Source organism: Mustela erminea, chromosome 20 (genome assembly GCF_009829155.1).
Source record: "Mustela erminea isolate mMusErm1 chromosome 20, mMusErm1.Pri, whole genome shotgun sequence".
Lineage (NCBI taxonomy): Eukaryota > Metazoa > Chordata > Mammalia > Carnivora > Mustelidae > Mustela > Mustela erminea.
The window spans coordinates 4,172,569-4,186,617 of NC_045633.1; the positions used below are offsets into that span (position 1 = coordinate 4,172,569).

A 14,049-nucleotide genomic window follows, 5' to 3' on the forward strand; every position below is an offset into this window, starting at 1 on the left:
TTCAGCTGCCTCTACCTTTCGTAACTCCCCTATACGTTCCTACCCTGATCAATATTGACCCGAGCAGGTAGGGACAGCTCTACGCCCCTATTCAGCACGAAGAAGTTACAGAAGATGAGACCTTCCACCTTCAACCACCTTAAAGATTTAAAGGGTCAAAATTGTTCAGGGGGAATGATGAGGGAGCAGGAGGCTGGCTGAGGACAAAGCAAAAGCTGGCGCCGTGCACCCCCTCTTCACCCGCTCCCCTCCATATGTGTAGCATTCCTCAGGCACCCCTGATCGCCATAAAACGATAAATAGTTAACTTGCAGGGATCACAATCCTGCAGAACAGGAATCTCCCTTGCTCTACAAGATGTCCTAGAGACCTAAACAGGGAGGTTACCTTATCAATAGCACAAATTTCCAGAGGCAAATAACTCTTGGTTCCTGAAGCCCTAATGTCCCCCTCCCACCATAAACTGGAGGAGACTGGAGTGGTAACAGAAACTCTAGACAAATTAAAAGAAAGGCTGAATAAGCGTAAAAGGGAATTTGAATCCCAACAATCTTGGTATGAAGGGATTTGGAACCGCTCACCTTGGTTAACCTCCCTGATAACCTCCTTAATAGGACCCTTAATGCTCTTAATATTAATTCTAACTTTTGGGCCATGTATCGTTAACAGGTTGACCCAATTTATGAAAGACAGACTGTCACTCATCCAAGCCATGGTATTAACTCAGCAATATCAATCAGTTAAGCTAACTGACCCATTGGGTAAATAAACCTAATGGATATAGGATTCTATCCATAAACAAGAAAAAGGGGGGAATGTAAGACCCCCATTAGAAAAGCCCCCCCGTAATTAACCTTGCTCTCTTGCTTTTCTGTAACCGCTTAGCTTTGGCTTATAACTGTAGCTTTTGTTAAAACTTTACAAGCAGCCGGCAGCAGGATGAGAGATAACCAGAACCCAAGGACATTCTGGAGAGATGGGCCTCACAAGGCCAAATTCTTGTCGTTTGAACAATACGCCCACCCTTCCTCCCCACCTCAAAGGATGTTTGCCCAAAATAAGTTACATACCAGAGAACCGACCCCCAGCTACGAGCACAGGATTACGCAGGCTTAACCCCATCCTGACTTCCCTTTCCCGCGCGGGCTCTCCCAAAACCAATCAATAGGCACCAGGTATGCTTTACATTCAACTTAACCAATAACTATGCTTCTGCTTCTGTACGTACGCTTTTGCCTCCCCAAACCCCATAAAAAGGCCCTGAACAAAGGCCAGGCGCGCAAGTCCTCTCTAGACTTGTCCGCCCGCCGGTACCTGCGTCCCAATAAACCTCTTGCTGTTTGCATCCAGTGGCAGTGTTGGATTCTTGGGTAAGGGGATCCGCGGGTCTTTCACATGTAGACAAACACAGACAGACACACACACACACACACACACACACACACACACACAGACAACACACACCTCAGCCATAAAAAAAATGAAATCTTGCTATTTGCAATAATGTGTCTGAACCAGAGGGTATTTAAAAAAATAGTTAATTTATTTATTTGAGAGGGAGAAAAAACAGAAGCAGGGGGAACAGAGAGGCAGAGGGAGAAGCAGACTCTCCACTGAGCAGGGATTCCCAAGGCAGGGCTGAAGGCAGATGCTGAACAGACTATGCCATCCAGGTGCCCTGGAATTAGAGGTATTATGCTAAGCGAACTAGATCAATCAGAGAAAGACAATTACCATATGATCTCACTCATATGTGGAATTTAAGAAACAAAGGATCATACAGGAAGAGAGGAAGAAAGGGTCATGAGGATCATACAGAAGAGAGGAAAACATAAAGTGAGATGAAACCAGAGAGAGACAAACCCTAAAAGACTCTTAATCATAGGAAACAAACTGAGGGTGCTGGAGGGGATGGAGGTGGGGCAAGGGGGTAACTGGGGAATGGACCCCAAGGAGGGCATGGGATGTAATAAGCACGGGGTGTTATAGAAGACTGATGAATCACTGACCTCCATCTCTGAAACTAGTAACACATAACACACTGTATGTTAAATAACTTAATTTAAATGAAAATAAGACCCCCCCCCACCCCCCACACCTGCACATGGTGACAAGGTGACACAGCAGACTCTCTCACTCCAGATTCAGAGACTCTTCCTTCCCCAGGTATCGGGGTTAGTTGTAGAACTCGCTTTAGCCAAGGGAACAGTAGCAAACTTAACGCAAGCAGAAGCTTGAAAATCACTTGCACAGGGGCCCTGGCTCTCTTGCCTGGAAACCTAAACCATCATGGGAATGAACCCAAGCTAGCTTGCAACTGGAGGGGAGGCCCTGTGCAATACAATGAGGCATCCTATTTGCCTGCTGTCCACATATAGTGAACCTAAGGGGATATCAGCTATACCTGGCCCCAGCAGACGTACCAACCGGCTAAGCCCAGCCCAAACTCTCCACTCACACAGAACCTTGAGCAACTTGTGTATCTAGATTGTGAGCTGTTCTAAAGTGGAAGTTTTCTAAAGCACTGAGTTGGAGAGACTCTGTTACACATTAAAAACTGACTGACAAATGCAGAAATAGTGATACTTGTTTAATCAAATCCAATTCTTATATGTCTTTACCATCAAGAATTGACAAGAACACGAACAATCTTAAGGAAATTACATTGGTTAGTATGCACTCTGATTCAACACACGAAGTAATGAACAAATTATGAAATAAGAAAAGCAATAAACTCCTAGAAAAATCTCTAAAACCCTTAATTCTTTTTTTTTTCATTTTTTATAAACATATTTTATCCCCAGGCGTACAGGTCTGTGAATCACCAGGTTTACACACTTCACAGCACTCACCAAAGCACATACCCTCCCCAATGTCCATAATCCCACCCCCTTCTCCCAAACCCCCTCCCCCCAGCAACCCTCAGTTTGTTTTGTGAGATTAAGAGTCACTTATGGTTTGTCTCCCTCCCAATCCCATCTTGTTTCATTTATTCTTCTCCACTTAAGCCCCCATGTTGCATCACCACTTCCTCATATCAGGGAGATCATATGATAGTTATCTTTCTCTGCTTGACTTATTTCGCTAAGCATGATACGCTCTAGTTCCATCCATGTTGTCGCAAATGGCAAGATTTCATTTCTTTTGATGGCTGCATAGTATTCCATTGTGTATATATACCACATCTTCTTGATCCATTCATCTGTGGATGGACATCTAGGTTCCTTCCATAGTTTGGCTATTGTGGACATTGCTGCTATAAACATTCGGGTGCACGTGCCCCTTTGGATCACTACATTTGTATCTTTAGGGTAAATACCCAATAGTGCAATTGCTGGGTCATAGGGCAGTTCTATTTCCAACATTTGAGGAACCTCCATGCTGTTTTCCAGAGTGGCTGCACCAGCTTGCATTCCCACCAACAGTGTAGGAGGGTTCCCCTTTCTCCGCATCCTCGCCAGCATCTGTCATTTCCTGACTTGTTGATTTTAGCCATTCTGACTGGTGTGAGGTGATATCTCATTGTGGTTTTGATTTGTATTTCCCTGATGCCGAACACTTTTTCATGTGTCTGTTGGCCATCTGGATGTCTTCTTTGCAGAAATGTCTGTTCATGTCCTCTGCCCATTTCTTGATTGGATTATTTGTTCTTTGGGTGTTGAGTTTGCTAAGTTCTTTATAGATTCTGGACACTAGTCCTTTATCTGATATGTCGTTTGCAAATATCTTCTCCCATTCTGTCAGTTGTCTTTTGATTTTGTTAACTGTTTCCTTTGCTGTGCAAAAGCTTTTGATCTTGATGAAATCCCAATAGTTCATTTTTGCCCTTGCTTCCCTTGCCTTTGGCGTTGTTCCTAGGAAGATGTTGCTGTGGTTGAGGTTGAAGAGGTTGCTGCCTGTGTTCTCCTCAAGGATTTTGATGGATTCCTTTCGCACATTGAGGTCCTTCATCCATTTTGAGTCTATTTTTGTGTGTGGTGTAAGGAAATGGTCCAATTTCATTTTTCTGCATGTGGCTGTCCAGTTTTCCCAGCACCATTTATTGAAGAGGCTGTCTTTTTTCCATTGGACATTCTTTCCTGCTTTGTCGAAGATTAGTTGACCATAGAGTTGAGGGTCTATTTCTGGGCTCTCTATTCTGTTCCATTGATCTATGTGTCTGTTTTTGTGCCAGTACCATGCTGTCTTGATGATGACAGCTTTGTAATAGAGCTTGAAGTCCGGAATTGTGATGCCACCAATGTTGGCTTTCTTTTTCAATATCCCTTTGGCTATTCGAGGTCTTTTCTGGTTCCATATAAATTTTAGCATTATTTGTTCCATTTCTTTGAAAAAGATGGATGGTACTTTGATAGGAATTGCATTAAATGTGTAGATTGCTTTAGGTAGCATAGACATTTTCATAATATTTATTCTTCCAATCCAGGAGCATGGAACATTTTTCCATTTCTTTGTGTCTTCCTCAATTTCTTTCATGAGTACTTTATAGTTTTCTGAGTATAGATTCTGTGCCTCTTTGGTTAGGTTTATTCCTAGGTATCTTATGGTTTTGGGTGCAATTGTAAATGGGATTGACTCCTTAATTTCTCTTTCTTCTGTCTTGCTGTTGGTGTAGAGAAATGCAACTGATTTCTGTGCATTGATTTTATATCCTGACACTTTACTGAATTCCTGTACAAGTTCTAGCAGTTTGGGAGTGGAGTCTTTTGGGTTTTCCACATATAGTATCATATCATCTGCGAAGAGTGATAATTTGACTTCTTCTTTGCCGATTTGGATGCCTTTAATTTCCTTTTGTTGTCTGATTGCTGAGGCTAGGACCTCTAGTACTATGTTGAATAGCAGTGGTGATAATGGACATCCCTGCCGTGTTCCTGACCTTAGCGGGAAAGCTTTCAGTTTTTCTCCATTGAGAATGATATTTGCGGTGGGTTTTTCATAGATGGCTTTGATGATATTGAGGTATGTGTCCTCTATCCCTACACTTTGAAGAGTTTTGATCAGGAAGGGATGCTGTACTTTGTCAAATGCTTTTTCAGCATCTATTGAGAGTATCATATGGTTCTTGTTCTTTCTTTTATTGATGTGTTGTATTACATTGACTGATTTGCGGATGTTGAACCAACCTTGCAGCCCTGGAATAAATCCCACTTGGTCGTGGTGAATAATCCTTTTAATGTACTGTTGAATCCTATTGGCTAGTATTTTGTTTAGTATTTTCGCATCTGTGTTCATCAAGGATATTGGTCTATAGCTCTCTTTTTTGATGGGATCCTTGTCTGGTTTTGGGATCAAGGTGATGCTGGCCTCATAAAATGAGTTTGGAAGTTTTCCTTCCATTCCTATTTTTTGGAACAGTTTCAGGAGAATAGGAATTACTTCTTCTTTAAATGTTTGGTAGAATTCCCCCGGGAAGCCGTCTGGCCCTGGGCTTTTGTTTGTTTGGAGATTTTTATGACTGTTTCAATCTCCTTACTGGTTATGGGTCTGTTCAGGCTTTCTATTTCTTCCTGGTTCAGTTGTGGTAGTTTATATGTTTCTAGGAATGCATCCATTTCTTCCAGATTGTCAAATTTGTTGGCGTAGAGTTGCTCATAGTATGTTCTTATAATAGTTTGTATTTCTTTGGTGTTAGTTGTGATCTCTCCTCTTTCATTCATGATTTTATTTATTTGGGTCCTTTCTCTTTTCTTTTTGATAAGTCGGGCCAGGGGTTTATCAATTTTATTAATTCTTTCAAAGAACCAGCTCCTAGTTTCGTTGATTTGTTCTATTGTTTTTTTGGTTTCTATTTCATTGATTTCTGCTCTGATCTTTATGATTTCTCTTCTCCTGCTGTAAAACCCTTAATTCTTAAAAGGGAACACAACCCCAAATGATGTGAGCTCTGCTGGTTTATTCCTGGATCTTTTACTGCTCCTTCTCTCCCTCCTTTACTGTATCCACTTTATTTCTCTGCCCCTAAATATGGCTATTCCTCATGGCTGGTTGCTATTTTTCTCACAAAGCAAGTGGGTTACTTTAAAAAAAAATCTTTTTTTAAAGATTTTATTTATTTACTCGACAGAGAGATATCACAAGTAGGCAGAGAGGCAGGCAGCAGCGGGTGGGGAAGGGGGGAGGTGGCAGGCTCCCCGCTGAGCAGAGACCGCTACCCTCCCCCATGTGGGGCTTGATCCCAAGACCCTGGGATCATGACCTGAGCTGAAGGCAGAGGCTTTAACCCCCTGAGCCACCCAGGCTCTCCTAAAAAAATTTTTTTAAAGATTTATTTATTTATTTTAGAGAGAAAGCATGTGCACAGGGCATGGGGGAGGGACAGAGGGAGAAGGAGAGAGAGCATCTCAAGTAGGCTCCCGCTGAGTACAGAGCCCACCATGGGGTTTGATCCTATGACCCTGAGATCATGACTTGAGCCATAATCAAGAGTCAGATGCTCGGGGTGCCTGGGTGGCTCAATCCTTGGGCGTCTGCCTTCAGCTCAGGTCATGATCCCAGGTCTCCGTGATCAAGCCCCACATCGGGCTCCCTGCTCAGTGGGAATCCTGCTTCTCCTTCTCCCATTCCCTCTGCTTGTGTTCCCTCTGTCACTCTCTCTCTCTCTGTCAAATCAATAAATAAAATCTTAAAAAAAAAAAAAAAGAGTCAGATGCTCAACCAACTGAGCCACCCAGGCATGCCACAGGTGGGTTATATTTGTCTATTTTTACTGGTGGGGGTTCTCAAAATGAATACATTGTCTGAACTCGAATACCCAAGAAAGCAGTTGAAAAACACATAGTATATGTTACTGTCAGAATAGAAGTTGTACACCTGGGCTCAGGGTGTAGACTCTTTATCACTAGAAAGGCTTCCGACCAAAAGAGTGCAGGCTCTGACCTAATCACAGTACCAAGTATAGATCATTACCGTTCATGGGTTTCCTTCTTTCCTTTTTTTTTGACCATGAAATGGTATATAATTCAAGTTATTTGAGAATATATATCCAAATGCTCTCTGTACCCAACTGGATCACAGTATAAAGAAACTGAGGGGGGCACCTGGGTGGCTCAGTGGGTTAAAGCCTCTGCCTTTGGCTCAGGTCATGATCCCAGAGTCCGCATCGGGCTCTCTGCTCAGCAGGGAGCCTGCTCCCACCCCCCTGCCTACTTGTGATCTCTCTCTCTCTCTCTCTCTGTCAAATAAATAAAAAATATCTTAAGAAAAAAAAAAAAAAAAGAAACTGAGGGCACTAAATCCAGAGGAAAGTCAATGAAGTCTGAGTTGCAAACAATGTTGAAAATCAGAAAGAAAAATATTAAAAATAATTTTTTTCAAAAATAGCAATAACCTAAGTCTTAAAACCCCAGATTATATCAACAGAAATGATGAGAAAAAGAGAATGAGTGGGGGAAAAGTTCTAAGACTCCAATTAACAGGTTGATAGTTAGAGAACTACAGCTCCAATAACCTTTTTAATGCAAAAGCGTCCTTAAGACACTACCACAGGGGGAAGCCATGTAAAGAAGGCTATATGGGAATTTTCTGTATGATTTTTGCAACTTTTTTGTAGATTTGAATTATTTGAAAATGGAAAGTTTAACATTTTTCAGTGTAGTTCTAGGACACAGCCATTGGTAATATTAAAAATTGGATTAATACTTTTCAAAATAGAAGTGAAAGCAAAGCAAAGACAGTCGTAAAGGAAAATACGGAGCACAAACAAAGCTCCGGATAATTATATACGTAATTCTAATACTTGTCACAGCAACTGCTCTTCATCCATTTTGTAGATGTCCAAAGGTGAGGCAAACTTCCCTTTCAAGAGCTAGCCTGATTTGTAACTGATTATTTCCTATCTTTTAGCAGATTTGCTCCAACGGTGGCTTACTACAGTGGCAGTAGGTGGCAGCTGGTTACCATGGTGACCGCAGTAATCTACAGGAGACTGTAGTCTATTTGTCAATTCTGTTCAACCACTTTCACAGCAGACTTAACTTAATCTTCAGGACCATCTTGTGGACTGGTTTTTACCCCAGTTGACAAATGAAATTAAGGCTCAGAGAGGCTTTTGGTGGTGGTGGTGGGGTTTTGTTTAAGATAAAAACTGCCCCTACTAAATACTTGTAAGCAGGAGAGGTCACTTGGAGCCCAGGATGAGATTCCAACACTCGGGCTTGCCTCATTCTGAGAGGGCTCCAGGTTGAGCACCGTCAGCTTGAAGCAACCTACTGATCACTCGTTAATATGCCCCCAAGAAAACCAGAGGTGTCCTTGAACACTGAGACTTCTCTTTTGCTGAAAGAAGAACACTTTGCTCGCTACCATCTGGGAACCATCTAAAGTGTTCCACAAAGGAAAAAAGAGGCATATTATGTACAGTGCACTGACCCTGCTCTCTGAACACTCAGCGAGACAGACAAAGAGACGATAAGTACTAGGTATGTGAGTGCCATTCCCAAAATTCCCAAAACTGCAAATGTGGATATGCACTTCTAGACGATGACAACGTGGTTTACGATTCTAGGCTAAACATGTAAACAAGAACTTCAAAGCCCTGAGGTGACAGCCATCACTTTAACAAAAGATGTACCCGAAAGGACAAGCTTCAAGTCCCCACACTTCCTCCCCTGCGTCAGCCCAAACTCCCCTGTATTTGACCTGTCCTTAGCCGCCTTCCTCTCCTCTCGAAGAAGGGCAGCTTTCCCTTCCCTCCAAGGCTCTTGTCCTGTGTCCACTCGATAGCCTCTTCTCTACCAGGGATTTCCCTAACAGCTACTCTCTTTGATCACTGGCCGCTGATTCTTTGCCTTCAATTTATTTTTTAATTAACTATCTGTTTCTCCTACCTTCCCCACTGGCCACTGAATCTTTGCCTTCAATTTATTTTTTAAATAACTGTCTCTCCTACCTTCCCCTCAAACCTCTCTCTTGAGTTACTTACCTTCAATATTGTTGAAAGTGTCATCTTCACTAACAGTAACTTTCTAGACATGACTTTACCCTCCACTACTATTAAATTCCAATCTCCTTTTGACCAGTATCAGTGTGCTAAAACCACATATCTCACCCTCGTCCACTGTTCCTGAAATATACCTGCTCCCAAGAATTTGATGTGAACCCTTCCGGCCCATTTTTGAAATACTTTTGTGATACATAGATGTAATCATGGAAGTACTGTATTTTGAGGGTTTGATTTTACACATTTGGTATCATCACACTGTACATATTATTCTGCAACTTGACTTTTTAATTTTAATGCAACATTGTGTTTTGAGCTCTCTCCATGCTGATCTATGTCATGCCTTTTACATACTGCTCACTCACTCCTCTCCTGATGGATAGTTAGAATGGTTCCAAGTTTCTGCTACTGAAAACTGTGCCCATGATGAACATCCTCCCTGCACAGGCAGACCTTTCTGAGGTACACACAACCAAAAGTGGAATGAACTACTACATCACATGGCACATATGCTTGCAATTTTAGTAGATACTTCCAGACTGTTCTTCATAATGACTGTCCCAAATTCACTTGCATCAGTTGTGCAGGACCATTCTTGTTCTCATATAACCTTGCCAGCACCTGATAATGTCAGACTTTTATATTTTTGCTGACGTGGCTGGAGTAAAATAGAGTTCCATCTGATTATACTGAGGTTCAATAACTTTTCATGTAATATTCAATTCCTTCTTTGAGGTACCTTGTCATCTGTCTTTTGCCTGTTTTCCTATGGGATTTACTTTTTTTTAATAGTAGCTTTTCTTTATATATTCTGCATTCTAATCCTTTGCATATTGCAATTACATGTTTCTATGCATATAATTATCTTCTCTCAAATTTTATGATGTTAGGCATCAGTATGTTACAAAAGCAATGCACGTTATTCTGATGTGAAAACGGGCTTGATTGAGAACTTTGCTTCGAAAAATACTTCCGAAAACCACTCTCAGTAGCAATGAGATAATATCTCAGAATAAAAAATGGACAGAGGTATCATGCTGCAATTTCAACTGGCCTTATCTCATACGAGCAAGAAGTCACAAATGCATTAAGAGGTTAAAAAAAAATCTCACTGTGGATTCATGTTACATTTCTTTAGTTTCTCTTCCAGTTCAGGTAAATCTCGGAGATCTGCTCCAATAACAGCATATCTCTTTGAATCCAACAGGTGTCCATCTGCAAATCCAAGAAGAGATGATCATTTCAACAAAAATTCATCAAGAAATTATAATTTCAATGGATATGATTTTTTCAAAATTAAAGTAAATTTATTGATTTTCTCCATTACAAAAATACATGCTCCGTTGTAGGGGAAAAAAATCAGGAATGAAGAGGGTAGAAATGAACTAAAACCACATCTTCCAGAGATAACTATTAGTATTTTTGTGTAGAACATCCTGGTCCTTTTTCTATGTGCCCAAACTCATATATATAACATAAACACATTCTCACACAAACATACATACACACCTCACACAGAAAAAAACCAAACAGGGCCAATTCTGTAAAGGAAAAATTCTGTAAAGCAGAAAACCGTTTTCCTTATTTAACGGTAATATCAATGACATCATTCTCTGTCATGATTTCCTAGCATTCCAGAGTGGATAAAACAACTTACTCAACCAATGTCTCACTATCGGACATACGGTATTTCCAAGTTTTCTCCATCTGAGGCACTGCAGTGAACATCTTTTTATAGACATTATGAAGCAACTGTCAAGTAGGTCTCTATGAGTAGAATTAGGAGGTCAAAGGATAAGCCTATGTAAACAATGGTACCAATTGGCTGGCTGCTTCTAAACGTTGTGCCAATCTGTGAGATATTGTGATTAAAGGAATAGTGTTTCCATAGCGAAGTAAAATAAAATTATAACATTTGCTTAAAAATACTCCAGCAGAGTTTGGATGAAATGGTCTATATAGTGGTTCTCAAGCTTTGGCAGCCATCAGTATCACCCAGAGGACCTGTTAAAACAGACTGATGGGCTCTACCCCCATGAGTTTCTGATTTAGCAGTTTGTTCAAAGGTAGAAATTTTTTTGGGGGCGCCTGAGTGGCTCAGTGGGTTAAAGCCTCTGCCTTTGGCTCAGGTTATGATTGCAGAGTCCTGGGATAGAGCCCCGTATGGGGCTCTCTGCTCTGTGGGGAGCCTGCTAACTCCTCTCTCTCTCTCTGCCTGCCTCTCTGCCTACTTGTGATCTCTGTCTGTCAAATAAATAAATAAAATCTTTAAAAAAAAAAAAAGTAGAAATTTTTTCAAATTCTTTCAAAAGTTAGAAACCTGTATCTCGGGGCGCCTGCGTGGCTCAGTGGGTTAAAGCCTCTGCCTTCGGCTTTAACCGACCCCGATCCTGGGGTCTTGGGATCGAGCTCCGCATTGGGGGGTACCTGCTCAGCGGGGAGCCTGCTTCCTCCTCTCTCTCTGCCTACTTGTGATCTCTGTCTGTCAAATAAATAAACAAAATCTTAAAAAAAAATAAAAAAGAAAAGAAAAAGAAACCTGTATCTCTGACAAGTGCTTAGGCAGTGCTGATGCCTCTAGTTTAGGACTACACTTTTAGAACCACTGGTACAGGAAGTTGGTCATAGTTAAAGTTAGGTGTTGCATACATAGAGATTCACAGGCTTATTTTTATGTATGCCTAAAAACATCGTCAATTAAAAGTTTTTAAAATGGATTGTAATTAAAAGAAAACTGCTTGGTAGTATAGGCGAAGCACTGCTTGCTCAGCTCCCTCAAGGGTATAAACCATGGAAGGAACTGGAATATCCAACAGCCATCCTATATTGTTGCCAATAAATAGCTCAGGTTCTCTTGGCTCTGAGCGGTCACAGTAGAAAAAGGGAAAGGGGCTAAACCATAGTGTGTCTGAACACCCTCATGATGCTGAGAGCCCCATTTAGCTGACACAAATACACTGAGCTACACACCACGAGCTAAAAGACATACCTCCTAGGAGCCTGCTAGGTATCAGGGAAGCAGGGAAACCCAAAGTCAGAGCTCTAGGTGCCACAGTCCCCAAGCAGCAAAAGGAATATAAAGACTATGAAGGCACATCTGCCCTATTATGAGGTCCAATAATGATTCCCAAACACTTGTGCACCTTCTTGCAAATAATGTACATGTTGCTAAAAAGTGTGCATGGAGTGAGTTATTCCCTCTCTCATTCGAAAAAGGAAAGAGTTGAGATGTACTACAAAAATACCAACACATTCGTTCGTTTGGCCATTCAGGTGTGTATTTATTCAATCAACAATCTCTGCATGCCAGGCACTGTTCTAGGTGCTGGGGACACAGTGATGAACTGGAGACAGACAGGTCACTACCTCTCATGAGGCTAACCTGCCCCAGAGAAGGGAGAGAGACAAGGAATCATTAAAGAAAGGAAGAATTAAGAGGATATCAGAGTATTAAGTGCTATGAAGCAAATAAAAGGTGATGAAAAATAAAAAGAGTAGGAGGGACAGGGTTCAGTCTTTCACCTGGTGGTCATGGAGGGCTTCTCAGAGGAGGCAGTAGCTAAGCTAAGACAGAGGTGATCAAAAGGAGACTGGCAAGCAAAATTATGGAAAAAGAGTTCCAGGCTCATGGTAGAAGGAAGTGGAAGATCCGAAGGTGACAGTAAGTGTGGCATGTTCAGGCTGCAGCACGACAGACAATGTGGTCAGCTCAGAATTACTGTAGTCAAAAGGAAAAATCAGGAGGCAGACATAGACCTGCTTAACCATGTGGATCCCAACCAGCAGGAGGATTTAAGGAGCAGAGTAAGAGAACCCGATTTACTCCTTCTGAGTTTTCACTGTGTGCCTATTTATGTACTTGGAATTTTCCACTCCATGCGTAATTCAGCTTAACAAAAGTGTCAATTCCAAGATGCATATTTTTTCTACTTTAACATTCCTGAAATCAGGATGCATCGAACAGTCAAGCACATTCCAGTTTACCAACACTTTGCCTTTCCTAATCATAAAGAAATAGTGGTGAATCTTACAATCACAGCCTCATAGGTTAGATGATGCAGGGTAGTATTTAGATGACATTTGTGCCAGCTTTATGATCACCTATGATTTTTCTCAGGTCTTCACTCATATTTATATTTCCCTTATTTTTATTCGAATTCTCCTTTCTCCATATGATGGCAAGATCAAAAACTACAAAGCAAAGGGCGAGAAAATGTGTCTACCTGAGACACAAACACACAGTTGAAAAGCAAGCAGAAGACTAAAAAAAAAAATCTGCCCAAAAAAGGCTGACGAGGGACTTTGATCAAAGAATATATCTTTGGGGCGCCTGGGTGACTCAGTGGGTTAAAGCCTCTGCCTTTGGCTCAGGTCATGATCCCAGGGTCCTGGAACTGAGCCCTGCACCCAGCTCTCTGCTTCAGCAGGGAACCTGCTTCCCCCTGCCCCAACCCTCTCTCTGCCTGCCTCTCTGCCTAACTGTGATCTCTGTCAAATAAGCAAATAAAATCTTAAAAAAAAAAAAAAAAGAAAAAAGAATATATCCTATCTTCTAAAGCATTCCCAGAAATTGAAAAGAAAATGAAACCGCAACATTTCCAATGGACATTTACAAAGAAATCCAGCAGGCCAGTACAAGGAAGGAAGAATACTCCATTAGCACAAAGTTCTTTAACATTTTTTAAATTAATAGGTTTGATGGTTTGCCAGAATTTTTAAAATGGTAACAACCAGTGTTAGGGTGTATGGAAAGAGAACCCTCATCTACTCTCAGTGAAAATACAAACCAGTAAAGAAGGTCTTGAAGAATGGTTTGGCAGTAGCTATTAGAATTCACAAGGGACAATTCCTTGAACCAGCAATTCCCGCACATATGCACGTGTACATGTGCTTTCTACAGCACTGCTTAAGAGAATACCATAAAACACGTAGCTATCTAAAGGACCATCGGTACTGAATACATTAAGGAAAATGGAATTTCCACGCTGAGGAGAACTAGAAAGCCATCAGAAATGAGGAGACAGGGTGCCTGGGTGGCTCAGTGGGTTAAGCCACTGCCTTCGGCTCAGGTCATGATCTCAGGGTCCTGGGATCGAGTCCTGCATCGG

At 41.5% G+C, this 14,049-nt stretch overlaps 1 protein-coding gene across 3 annotated transcripts in view; it reads right to left on the reverse strand.

The window, feature by feature from the left end:
* LCMT1 (leucine carboxyl methyltransferase 1) overlaps positions 1-14,049 on the reverse strand; it is a 66,791-nt gene that overhangs the window by 22,874 nt on the left and 29,868 nt on the right. For all 3 annotated transcript variants that reach the window (XR_004281686.1, XM_032326877.1, XM_032326878.1), the window contains one exon: positions 10,054-10,156. Coding sequence is in view for 2 of the 3 variants with exons in the window: in XM_032326877.1 (XP_032182768.1) it covers positions 10,054-10,156 (103 nt within the window). In the remaining variant the exon portion in view is untranslated. The remainder of the gene's footprint in view (positions 1-10,053; positions 10,157-14,049) is intronic.